Genomic DNA, 13,026 nt, shown 5'->3' on the forward strand with positions numbered 1-13,026 from the left:
ACGAACTCATCCACTTGCTTAGCAGACACGAACAACTCGTCACTTGCATCAAACTCTGGAAATGACATTGTCTTATCGAAACAGTTGATATGAACATGGTTGAACTCCAACTAGTTCATTCTAAGGATAACATCGAGATTTATCTAAGGTAGACACATTAAGTCCATACCAAAACTCTTACAGAAAATAGTAAGTGGACAATTTAAACAAACCCGTGAAGTGGTTACCAGTCCTAAATCATATTCCCATCCATATAAGACAATTTGAAACCCAACCTCTCAGCACAATTAAGTGAAACAAACAAATATGTTGCACTCGTGTCAATAATAGAAATCAGTGGAATACTATTTATAAAACACGTACCTCGAATCAAACAGCCAGCATTGGTAATCTTTGATCCTGATAGAGCAAAGACTTTCCCTTCAGACTCTGCCTTTTTCAGTTTTTGACAATTGGCAATGATGTGACCCTATTTGCCACAGTTGTAATAAGTCGGCTTAACACTCTTGCAATCTTCAATACGGTGATCCGTCTTTCCATATTTGAAGCACCTCAGAACATTATTCTTGCACTTATTAGCATGGAGACCCACCCCGCCATACTTGAAGCACTTAGCATAAGCGAGAGTCTCTCCCCTACTTATATTTTCCTCATATGAAGATTTATGCTTCCCTTTGTCAGTTGGAGCACTATACAGCTTCCCACAATACCAATTCTTTCCCTTCCTCTCACTAACACTCTTGTAGTGAGCGGAACTAGCCATGCAAACCTCACTATAAATCCTACACTTATTCACCAGCGTTGGTAACCTACGAATCTCCTTATTTCCATTGTCTTTCTTAATCTCAGGTTGCAATCCATTTTCAAACTTAATGCACTTAGACCCCTACACAACCACACCATAGTAGTGTGGGCAGAACTTTACAAGATCCTCGAACTTAGCAGCATTCTCAACAACAGTTATGTTTCCTTGTTTAAGCTCAAGGAATTCAATCTCCTTCTTGATACACAGATCCACGGGAAAGTACTTCTCAAGGAATTGCACCCAAAACATAACACAAGTGATCTCAACACTAACAACCTCTAGTCTCTAGCGTGCATTGTCCCACCAATCTTCAGCTTTCTCAGACAACATGTGAGTTCTAAATAATACTTTTTGTTCCTCGATGCATGCCATCACTAAGAAAATTTTCTCGATCTCTCTAAGCCACACTTGATCACCCTCCAAATCATACCTGTCGTTGAACGTTCGCAGATCATTCCTCTGAAATTTCCCCAAACCACTGAACTCATCACCAACCTGATTCTGCTGACCCTGCAACCCTTGAGGCACTGACTCCAAAGCTTCAGCAATAGCGTGATCATTTCTTCCAGCCATTCTGCACACCGTTAAACAAACATTAAAATAAATAATACATTTATAGTGTATACACACACGTCACATGCTAGGGACTAGACATCATTACAAAACCTGGCCGGATTGACCAACCTGCTCTAATATCACTATGCAACACCCTAAACCCCTAAACTTATAAATAAAGCATAACACGACAATTTAAGGTGTCACCAATGACAATCCTTTGAAAACACATCAAATCATTTGAAACTATGCAGTGGAAAAACATTTTTCAACTCAACTTCATAAATAAGTTATAAATTCCAAAATAACAAAAGCAACAAAAACTCTGAAAACATAATAACTCCCATCCCCATTTATACACGATCAGAGCAGTAAGCCACTAATGTATTATCAAGGGAATAAAATAAAAGCGAAGAGTGGCTCCAACAAGCCACCTTCCAACACACAACAACAAGGATCACTTCTGAGTATCTACAAGATGTCCATGATGGACAACATGAAACAAAGAGGGTGAAAAATAACATTCAATATAAATAGTGTAAAGAATTCTAAGGTAGAAAGTATACAACAAACATACATTCATTACACGATCAACAATAACATAACTTTACGCCCATTCGTAACAACATGTACCTATTCTCAACCAATCAACAACATCACGAACAATAAACTACATATGAAAACATATATGCAATGTACTTAACAACTGACTCATTATGTATTTGGTACCATTTATGAACACTCCGGTTCATCTCGCTCAAGAATCCTCATCATAGGACTAGAGCACACCATATGGTTACCATCACCATAGGTAATGCTTCATTGATCCCCATCTGGAACCAAATACTTTCTCATGAATCCCCGCCATAGGACAATAGCACACCCAAACTAGACCGAAGTCCATACACCATGATGCATGACTCTTAATAACATGCATTATCACCTAAAGGTTCACCAAAATAATCACCATGCATTTATCACCATTATGCGTAACATCATTCACTATACGGAACAATTAATCAATATTACGACACTCAATAAACAACATAAAATAGCATCAATTCAATAAATGCATATTCACAAGCATTCAATCATGGTAATTCATCATAACAGCAATACACCATTAGGTAATCATAATGAATCGCCAATGGATCATACATATAATCACATACATCTCTATAGTAGACACGTGAGTATAACTCAATTATTTAACCAAGTTGTATCATGAGGTGGCTCTGCGCGTTAGCTTTCCAATGCTTTCAACGACGTCTCATTTGGACCTATGAAACTAAAGTTATGATACAAACAATATTTTGGCTCAATTTTCCTTTCTGATTCGAATCAACTATAAATATGATTCGAATCAAACCAGGCAAGGATTACTCAGAAGGCTATGATTTGAATAAAAATCACAGTGTAAACCGCTGATTCGAGTCAAAACAGTCTACATCATTTTTCTGCTAATTTTTCTCCATTTGAGGCCTTCCAAACCTCCAAATCCAATTTTATTAAAAAGGAAAACGCTTAGGATAATTCATACATCAATTATATTACATAAAACATGATAATTTCCCATAAACTAACACCTAGTTTCACCAATTAATCATGATTCATAGTAATATCTCAACAACTTCAATAATATTTCCATCATCAATCATGAAAACAACTCAAGCATTCAAACATTAATCAATGGCATAATTTTATACATGCATATTCATGATAATTCAAACATAAATTAAGTCATTAGCAACACATGTATACACATTATTCAATCAACAAATTCCAGATTTCTACAATAATTCATCAAAGAAAATCATGGAACCCTAATGAGAGCAAGGACCCTCTTCTCTACCCCATCATACAATACACACATATTGAGAGCTCTTTCTCCCTCTTACATTAGATTTTCATCAACAAAGACAAACCAAGAAACTTCTATGGATTCTCCCTTCAAAACCTTGTTTTCCTTCCAAATGCGCTTGTTTCTCTAGCCTCTTGTTTTTCACATATTGTAAAAGTTCCCTAAAAATATAATTTCTCCCAACTTTTAGAATTGATAGTATTCTCATTACATTTGCCTAATTATTATCATTGCCTAAGTTAATTTCAGCTTCTCTCCTCTTATCAGATTCTTTCCTTAAATCACACAATTGACCCAATATCTTATTTTTACCAATTTTATCAATTTATTTCTATTATAATTAAAATGATAATTATTCTAATTATTTTCTAAATTATTATACCAAGCTACTACATTCTCACCACACCCTACCATTACCATTGCACCCCTATAACATAATTTCATTTAAAGGCAGACCAAACACCAAAATATTTAAATAAAATTCTAAATAATTTAATTAAATAAACTAAATCGAATCCGGGGTGTTATAGTAAGCGCTTGATCCAAATATTGGTATCATCACAAGATCATGGGCTTGAATCCTCCCGACTGTCACAGGGGGGAGATTATTGGAATTATTTATCAAGTGTCACCGTTACGATTAAATGGACTTAACATCCCAACCCATGACCCCTACGATGTGTTACGCGTATCTTGTTAAGGGCTCTTTGGTAAAAGTAAATATAGTTGCACCCTCATTAACAACAATTACTTTTAGCGTAGTGGTAGGCGCTTGATCCAAAATCATTAACCATCAAATTCAAGATGAGTGGTTGAAATGGAGGAGGAACTCATGTATTTTATGTGACACAAAAGTACCGATCAAGCTGAATGAATAATTTTATCAGAAAGTTGTAATACCGACGAAGTTTTACGAGATAAAATGTCAAATAGTAAAGAACCAACACAAAAATAAAATAAGTGTAGGAGATAAGGATGTTGCATTAGATGTGTGGTAATACTATATGAGATAAGACTAGAAATGAAAATATTGGGGAGAGAGAGAGAGAGAGAGAGAGAGAGAGAGAGAAAGAGAGAGACTTGTGAATTATGTAGTAAGAAGAGTATATCCAATGAAGGATAGTCTAAGAACTAAAGATAGAGAAAAACTTAGGAAAACTCTAAAATAAACTATTAGAAAAGACCAAAAACTTAGAAAAACTTATTTTACTTAGAAACATCAAGTTAACAACAAATAATTTTTCTTCATCAAACCAAAAACTTGTTGCAACTTATTGCAATTGCTTTTAAAAAATATAAGCATAAACAAGTAAACTTTACCAAATGAAGTTCATTTAAATTAACATTTTTACCATTTTGACTCATAAATCACGTTCTTCGTTGTTATAAAAAAAACTATTGTTTTAGAAATATTTGGTTAAACACATTAATACAATACATTTTTGGTTCAACAAATGAAAAAGGAGAAAATAGATTTTTACATACACTACGTCAAATTAAAGCTCTAAAAATGTTTTCAAATAAAAGTGTTCTTAAAAAAGTAAAAAAAAAAAATATTTTTTAAAGTGTTACCGATTTGTATATAAAAAAAATTATTTTAACATAAAAAGGAAAACAATTTTTAAAATAAGTGTTCAAAATATGTTTTCAAAAATGAAAAAAAAAAGATGACTCGGGGGAGAGGGTTGTCGCAACGAATGGTGCCCTTGTCATCAGAAAATCCTAATAATGTCACGGGACTAAACAAATAGGTCGAATTAAAGGAGAACATCGAAGTAGGTGATTCACTCAACACTAGTGAAGAGAGTAATATGAAGAAGAACAAAGATGTGGAAGAGGAAATGCAACAAAAAGAAACCCTAGGGAGTGAGAAACGAAATGAAGATCCAGAACAACCACCAGAGATGAAGATGTTATGGGTTGATGCAATCAATGGAAACTGGAACCCAGTCAATGGGATGACCATTTAATTCGTGGCACCAAAGATGATTAATGGAGAAATTGAAATTGAAATCGAAGAAACTGACATAGAATCCAAGGTGAAATTTTAGGAATCGTCTTTTGTCATGTATGTTTTAGGATGAGATATGAGTATGAACATCGTCAAACAATATATGATTAAATTTTGGAACTTTGTCCAATTTCCAAACATGTTCTACAATGAGGAGGGGTAATTTATCCTAAGATTTCATTCATTTCAAGACAAAGATGATGTGTTGATGAAGGGTTCCTACACCATTCATAACATGTCGTTGTTATTGAGAGAATGGAAACCAAATTTGAGCTTGAAAAGAGATATGATCATAACACTTCCAATATGGGTGAAATTGCATCAATTGTGTCTGCACTTTTAGGGGTGAAACCTTGGTAAAATTGGAAGTGCATTAGGGACGCCTTTGGTCAATGATGAATGTACGAAAAATAAACTTAGGGTGTCTTATGCACACATATCGGTGGAGGTTGACATAACTCAATATCTTTACAAAGAAATCACCATAAAAGATATGAAAGGTAAATGTATGAAGCAACCAGTTGAATATGAATGGAAGCCATTTTTTTGTGAGAAGTTCCAAAAAGTAGGTCACAATTGTACTACAAGACCTTAGATGAAAACTACCAAATAATGGAGACCTAAAAAGACCCCAAAAAAAGAAGCACAAGTGGTATACAAGCCTATTAAAATGAACAATACTAAACCTATGGGGGAGGAGGGTGAAGAGTGGACTAAGGTGAGTGAAAACTTGAGGGACACATGCAAAGGGTTTATTCATGAAGGCACGTCTACATAGGTCCAGTGTGAGAATGGTTTTGAGCCACTAAGGATATTGAATGATCCCTTAGTACTTGAAGACATGGTCCTATTATTCTCTTTGGGAATGTAAGGGGGCTCAATAAAATAGGTAAGATAAAAAAAGGTAAGCTCTTAACTCCTAAGCCTTAAACCTGTGATTATTGTGATTATTGAAACAAGAGTAAAAAATGAAAGGGCTAAAACTGTTAGAGATAGATTAAATCTCAGGGGAATGTACATGGATAACTACTCTAAACATTAAAATGATTGAATTTGGCTGATGTGGGATAATAGGAAAATTACGGTTTGACATGTTGTCAGCACTGTACAAATGATCCACTGTGGGGTGTAAGACCTAAGTGGCAATTTTTTGCATTGGTTTACTATTATTTATGCTCTAAACCAACTTGAACCAAAAATATTTCTATGGAAAAACATTGAGAATGTGCACCAAAACAAACATGGCCTATGGTGTATGATAGGGGAGTTCAACAATGTGTTGAAAACACATGACATGGTGGGTGGTAATATGGTTCATGAAGGTGAATATGTTGATATGGCTTATATGATGGAAAATACAAGGCTCTTTGAAATTGACAGTGTAAGAGACTATACACATGGTCTAATGAGGATGTTAAGGGCACAATCTACTCAAGAATTGACAGAGTTCTTACTAATGTTGAATTATTCTAACTGCACATGGACACAACCCTTAACATCTTGGAACTAGGCATATCTGATCATGCTCTTCTTTGTTTGACATGACAAGAACATACAACAATAATTAGAATACATGACTTCAAATTTCTGAACAATGTTACTACCATGTAGGGCTTTATAGAAAAAGTCTCATTTAGCTGGAGGAAATCACTAACAGAGAGGCCAATGTATGTTATCTGGAAAAAGCTTTAGAGACTCCAACCTATTATTAAGAGCATGAGAAAACCCCTTAAAGGTATTAAAAATACTTTGAAAAAGGCTAGAGATGATCTCACTAAAGCCCAACAAATGCTCATACAAGACATAATGAATAGCCAAATCATCATAAAGGTCAAGAACTATACTGATAAGGTCCTTAAATAGAGTGAAACTGAAGTGTTAGAACAAGATTTGGTTTTGCATCTATACCTAGAGTTTTGATGATAATAATGTTGTATTTCTGTGAGAACAATTTTGGTACCCTAATGGTTTGTTAATGTGTAGCCTTAACAACTTGTTCTAATTCTGAGTAGATGAGGTGTAACGTAATCAGTTTCTAAACAATGAGTTCCAAATCCAATTTTGCGCTAGCTATTAGAAGTTCTGAAAGATGTTCAATGTTGTTGCTGCAATGATCTTTCTGCTTCTATGCGGATTCACTCCTGAGAAGCATCTTACGAGACATTATGTTGCTGCTGCAATATTCTCTCATATCATGCTTCTAGAAGTGACTCTGATCACCAAACTTTTGAAGAATGACAAGCTTATGAAGTTATGTTACGTAGCTGAAGATTTTGAATATCCCAAGCCAGACGATTGAGGTTATCAAGGTTCTGACTATAGATTCTGAAGACTCTGAAGATTATGAAGAAACCGAAGATCTCAAGCTAGACGACGGACACTCTCAAGGTTTTGACCAAAGATTCTAATGTCTCTGAATCCAGCTTTATGTTTCTTCATTTCATGTTTCATCGACTTTCATCAGATGCCAATGAAATTGAAGATAAGATGAAATGGGAACGTGATCAAATAGTACATACTACAAATCAAATATCCTCTCCATTACCTGATATCATGGGCAAAGCGCAACACTATACATCACACTTGTCACTGATTTTGTGGGTGAAGGACAATACGTAGTATCACTCCTTTCACCATCCATCACTGGACAACCACTCTATGAGCTTTCCCTATTTTTCCCTCCAACGGTCTTCTTCTTATGCTATATAAGTGAGACTTGGAGACTTAAAGAAAACGCTGATGATACAACATTTTTGACAAGTTTGTTTCTTTGTTAAAAGTTATCATTCTTTTGTACACAGTTTTTCTTTAAGTGTTTGTTTACCATTTGTGTAAAATCTGCTTGTATAGAAGAAACTTGTAACACAAAAAATATTATTCAAACTATTTGTTTGATTCCTTGATGAGGTTATCCTTGAGAAGACAAAGAAGGTTATTCTTTGTGATTCCTTAAGGAGACTAGGGTATAGTTGGATCCTTGAGAAGGCAAAGAAGGTTATTCTTTGTGATTATTGTAATATGTCGATTATAGTGGATTAAGTCCTTGTGTATAAGGAAAAATTAACTTGGCGGGTGGATTGGAGTAGCATTGAGTTTCAAGCGAACCAGGATAAAAATATTTGTGTTTTTATCTCTTTGTATTAAATTGTTAGTGGTGTTCTTGTTTTGGAAAAATCTTTTGCGTGTAAAACCCAATTCAACCCCTCCCTCCCTTTCTTGTGTTTTTCACACCTTCAATTGGCATCAGAGCTCTGGTCCTGATTGTGATAAAAGTTTTATCAACACTTTATCGCGTTCAGTACCGATCCAGTTTGTGTGAGAAACAACAGCCACTGATAATGCTGCTAACGTTGCTAACAATAATGAAAGAGATCACTACAGTGTAAAACCACCAATATTTGATGGTGAGAAATTTGATTATTGAAAATATAAAATAGAAAGCTTCTTTCTTGGTTTTTGAGGTTGATCTATGGGATCTTGTAGTAGATATCTATGTTCACTCGGTTAATATTGAAGGAAATAATATAGCAAGAAGTGCTATGACTGATCAACAGAAGAAAGATTTCAAAAATTATCATAAGGCCAAAACTATATTGCTAATGATATCTCTTATACTGAGTATGAGAAGATAACAAACAAATATTTTTCTAAATCCATTTTTGACTCTCTAAGGATGACTCGTGAGAGGAATGCTCAAGTAAAGGAGACAAAGGCCTTGGCCTTAATCCAGAAGTACGAGGCATTCAAAATGGAAAATGATGAAATAGTTTATACTATTTATTCAAGGTTTCAGATGCTTGTTGCAGGACTGAAAGTTATGGACAAAGGATACGCTACAGTTGACCATGTCAAGAATATTATCAGAAGTCTTCCTAAAAAATGGATACATATGGTAACTACTTTGAAACTGGAAAAAGATGTCAATAGTATCAGTCTTGAAGAACTTGTTAGTTCTTTAAGAAGCCACGAGATTGAGCTCGAGGAAGATGAACCTCATAAATGAGGTAAATTTGTTGCCATAAAGTTTAAGCTTGAGAAGACAAAAGCTTATCAAGCTAAGGAAGAATCAGAAGGATCTGGTGAAGACTCAAAAGAAGATAATGAGTTGTCTCTAATCTCAAAGAGAGTCAACAGACTCTAGAAATACATGAACAATGGTCAAGGGAAGTTCATAGGAGCCAGAAGGACTGCTGGTCATTTTGATTCTTCGTCTGGGCAGAAGAAGCAAGGTTCTGGAAAAGAAGTTATCTGGTTTGAGTACAAGGAGCCGGGCCACTACAAAAATGATTGTCCTAAGATAAAAAAGGATGGAAGGCCTAAGAAGAATTTTTCTAAATCCAATAAGGGGTTCATGGATACATGGGATGACTCAGAATCCGAAGAAGAAGATTCCGACGAAGAAAAAGCCAATGTTGTATTGATGGCAACTACAGATGATCCTGAAGGCTCTAAAGAACCAGAAGAGAAGGTATTATCATAATCAGAATCCGACTCCGATTCTAAAGAGGTATTTTCTAACCTATCTCGTCCCGATATTGAATCATGTCTTTCTGAAATCCTGGAAAAGTACTAGAGTCTTCAGAGTAAATATAAGTAACTTAAACAAGTCCAAGTAGTTGATTATGAAACTTTCAGTGAGCTTGCGAAAGATATTTCATCTCTAAATGAAAAAGTATTTTCTTTAAAAAGTAACAACTCTTCTTAGGAAAGCAAAATTTCAAAACTAGAGGAGGAAATATTCTCATCAGCTTCTGGTACTGATTGTATAATTAGATATGACAGAGCATTTTAGTACTTTCTAGCTAAAAGAATAGATAGAAGAAAAATGACTTATTTGGCCTATGGAGTTAGCAGAAATGGAAAGAAAGGTTTAGGTTGTACATAAACTGTCAAACCTGACAAAAGTCAGAAGGTAAAACTAAAACCTCTCTATGTGCATTTCATTCCTACTGGCACCGAGATTGATATTTCTGCACAGACACAAAATTATACATAGGGTAAGAACTCAGTTTTGAAACCTAAGTATCATTAAAAAACTCACCATGATTATCCTTCTTCTAAAAGACCCAAAGTTGTAAGAAACTTTGGGAAATACTCGCGAGATTATGAGTCTATCGGATTAGTTAATTGCAAGTGTACAGTCAATCACGTAGTTTTAAAAGATATCGATCTCACAGAGACCAATAGTCAAATCTATCGTTTCTAATTATTACAGTGTTTATCTAAGGCAATCAAATTAAGAATAGAAAAATATGAAATAATAAACTTTAATAAATTCAGACAAGTAATAATAGAACGTGGTTCACATCAATCAACATCACTCTTGATTGTTTCTAAATAGGATTATTGTACGGGGAAATATCATCTATCTTGAAAAGAATTCAATTAAATAAGAACTGTCTCTTTCGCATATTCAGAACCAAATTTTACTCCTTAATTTATATTGTCCACTATCACATATGATCAGTGTTTATCGCATTAAAGTAGTAAAACCTATTTTAAGGAATTAGACTCTTTACTCAGTTGAAAAGTGATTTTGATTGGTAAGTTCCAATAAAAAGGGTCCCCAGCATCCGCTTAGGTGACCGGGTCCTAATCCTATAGGCATGTGCGTTCCCAAATAGTTTTAAAACCACCCTTTAGAAACATTAAACCTCTTGGATAATTAATAAAGTGCTTTCGCGGTATTTACTAACCAAAAATAAAGCAGTTTTAATCTTTAGTGTCAGACGAATTTCGATCATACCTGACGTTATCACTATCCTACATTCGTAGTAAAAATATTAGATTAAGTTCGGAAAAATTACATTAAAACCAAAACAGTTCACAATGGTAATCCTAAAGAAATAAGAATTAGAGTACCGCCAAATGACGGTCCTCACATCCCAGCATCAATAAATTAGTTGGAAATACTTATGACAAACATAAAAACATGGATTTGAAGCTTAGAAGTAAATATTTTGGAAAGGTAATTGAAAATAATATATTGCAAGAAAAAAGACTTAGAAATAAAGGAAGTAGTGCGAGACGAGAAAAGTAAAGTGCGAGTAAATAAACAAAGCGATAATAAAATGCGTAATATAATAAAAACCTACTCCAAACGGAGGCTTAAATTTGGTATAAAATAAATAGCTGAAGAATTGTAAAGAAATATAAATGGCGGCAAGATTAAAGTGCGGGAAAATAAAGTGCTCCAAACTTCATACAAACTCAATGCTCTCGGGTGCTATAACCCCTCGATATGACGAGTTATAACTTTTAATCGGTAATTCTAGTGCTTCAGATTGTACTAAGGTTTGATGGATAAAAAAGATAAATAAAATCACTATTTATAATGTTTCAAAACCCTAAAATATCATGTGAAACTTTCTTAATTCGTGGGAGGAAATATAGGAAAACATGGGTTAAGTGGAAAACTAAGCAAGGGCCATTTTCAACTGCAGCGCAAAACAAAAGATGGTGAACGCCACCCCCTGCATGGAAAACGCCATCTTCACAACATGGGCGTGATCGAGTCTTTCGACTGTTGAAGCATGGGACACGTCATCCTTCTGGTGGCTACCTCCATGGCGAATGCCATGCATGTCGCCTTGAGTGCAAATTTCCATTTTTTCTTTGTTTTGCATCCGAATTGCTTCATTTCTTCGCACATGGCTCCTATATGGTCAAATACCTAAAATACAGACAAAGTACTCACATAACACTGGAAATAGAGGTAAAACAATAATAAAACATCTACAAAACGATTCAAAATAATGGTATAATTTTGTGTTATCAAACTCTCCCACACTTGAACCTTTGCTTGTCCTCAAGCAAATATTTATAAGCATATGAAGAAAAACAATGGTGCTCTTGTAACTATTATAGGCTAAAGACTATAATTCACTCAAGGACATTTTTATATGTACTAACTCGCAAACTAAGGGTATCGTAATAACATATTCCGCGTTTGCGGTCATAAATCTCCTTCCCATACAAACCAATATGCATCATGTCATTATGCCCATGTGTAAGACCCTAATTTTTACCCTAATATCCCTCATGGCATCATGTTATTGCACAAGTGCATTGCCTCAAGGATCATAGCATGTTTGGCTCCTTAACCCTAGGGGTGGGACTTGTTTGAGTGTTTTGAGACCACCAAGCATGCTTGTATTGTGTATTATTGCTTTTATTATTTGATTACTAACCAAAAGAACAAAAATATGTCACTAACTCTTTTTGTTTTGAAGCTCAAGTGATCATGTGCTCCACAATGCTCCTAGGAGGCTCATAAGCCCAATGAAATAGCTAGATGAAGATGAGAAAAAGCATGACAATGGTCCACAAAGCTCCTAATCATCATATATGTCTCCCAAGTATCTCAATTTTCCAATTTGATCAAGATAACCCAAAGGGCTTGAAGATTGTTTCCCAAGGAAACCCTAATTCCACTATGTTTTGACTATGCCTTGCCCATGAAGCAATCTCAACCTCTGATCAAATTTAATCAAGGGAAGTTATTTCATTTATCATTATGCATATGTGAGCCTATTTTAGGCCCCTCAATCATTTATTCATCAAGATTGGAAGTTTGGCCTTGAAAAAGTTGACCAGTCAAGTCCTCTGACTAAGCTGATAATCCATGAAATATAACTTTTCATGTGTTTGTCAAATTAATATGACCCAAAGAGAAAACATGTTTCTAGGAACCATATGAACAACTTTCATGTTCATAAAAAAATCCATTTTAAGCTTGGAAGGTCATCATTCATTTCAAAACATTATAGGTCATTTTGATTGAAACCCTAATCT

At 34.8% G+C, this 13,026-nt stretch overlaps 1 protein-coding gene across 1 annotated transcript; it reads right to left on the reverse strand.

The window, feature by feature from the left end:
* Positions 1-469: 469 nt before the first annotated feature.
* LOC127094134 (uncharacterized) lies at positions 470-1,378 on the reverse strand. Its single transcript, XM_051032998.1, has 2 exons — positions 1,154-1,378; positions 470-886 (listed from the first exon to the last, which is right to left on the reverse strand). Exons 1-2 carry the CDS (start codon positions 1,376-1,378, stop codon positions 470-472), a joined length of 642 nt encoding a protein of 213 aa, XP_050888955.1.
* Positions 1,379-13,026: the final 11,648 nt, after the last annotated feature.

This window comes from Lathyrus oleraceus, chromosome 6 (assembly GCF_024323335.1).
Source record: "Lathyrus oleraceus cultivar Zhongwan6 chromosome 6, CAAS_Psat_ZW6_1.0, whole genome shotgun sequence".
Classification (NCBI taxonomy): domain Eukaryota; kingdom Viridiplantae; phylum Streptophyta; class Magnoliopsida; order Fabales; family Fabaceae; genus Lathyrus; species Lathyrus oleraceus.

Bases quoted from the DNA above. Each gene is read 5' to 3' on its own strand.
- LOC127094134 (XM_051032998.1), bottom strand. From the start codon at position 1,378: ATGGCTGGAAGAAATGATCACGCTATTGCTGAAGCTTTGGAGTCAGTG. The intron at 887-1,153 runs GTATTATTTAGA...GTGGTTGTGTAG, and splicing joins CATGCATCGAGGAACAAAAA to GGGTCTAAGTGCATTAAGTT.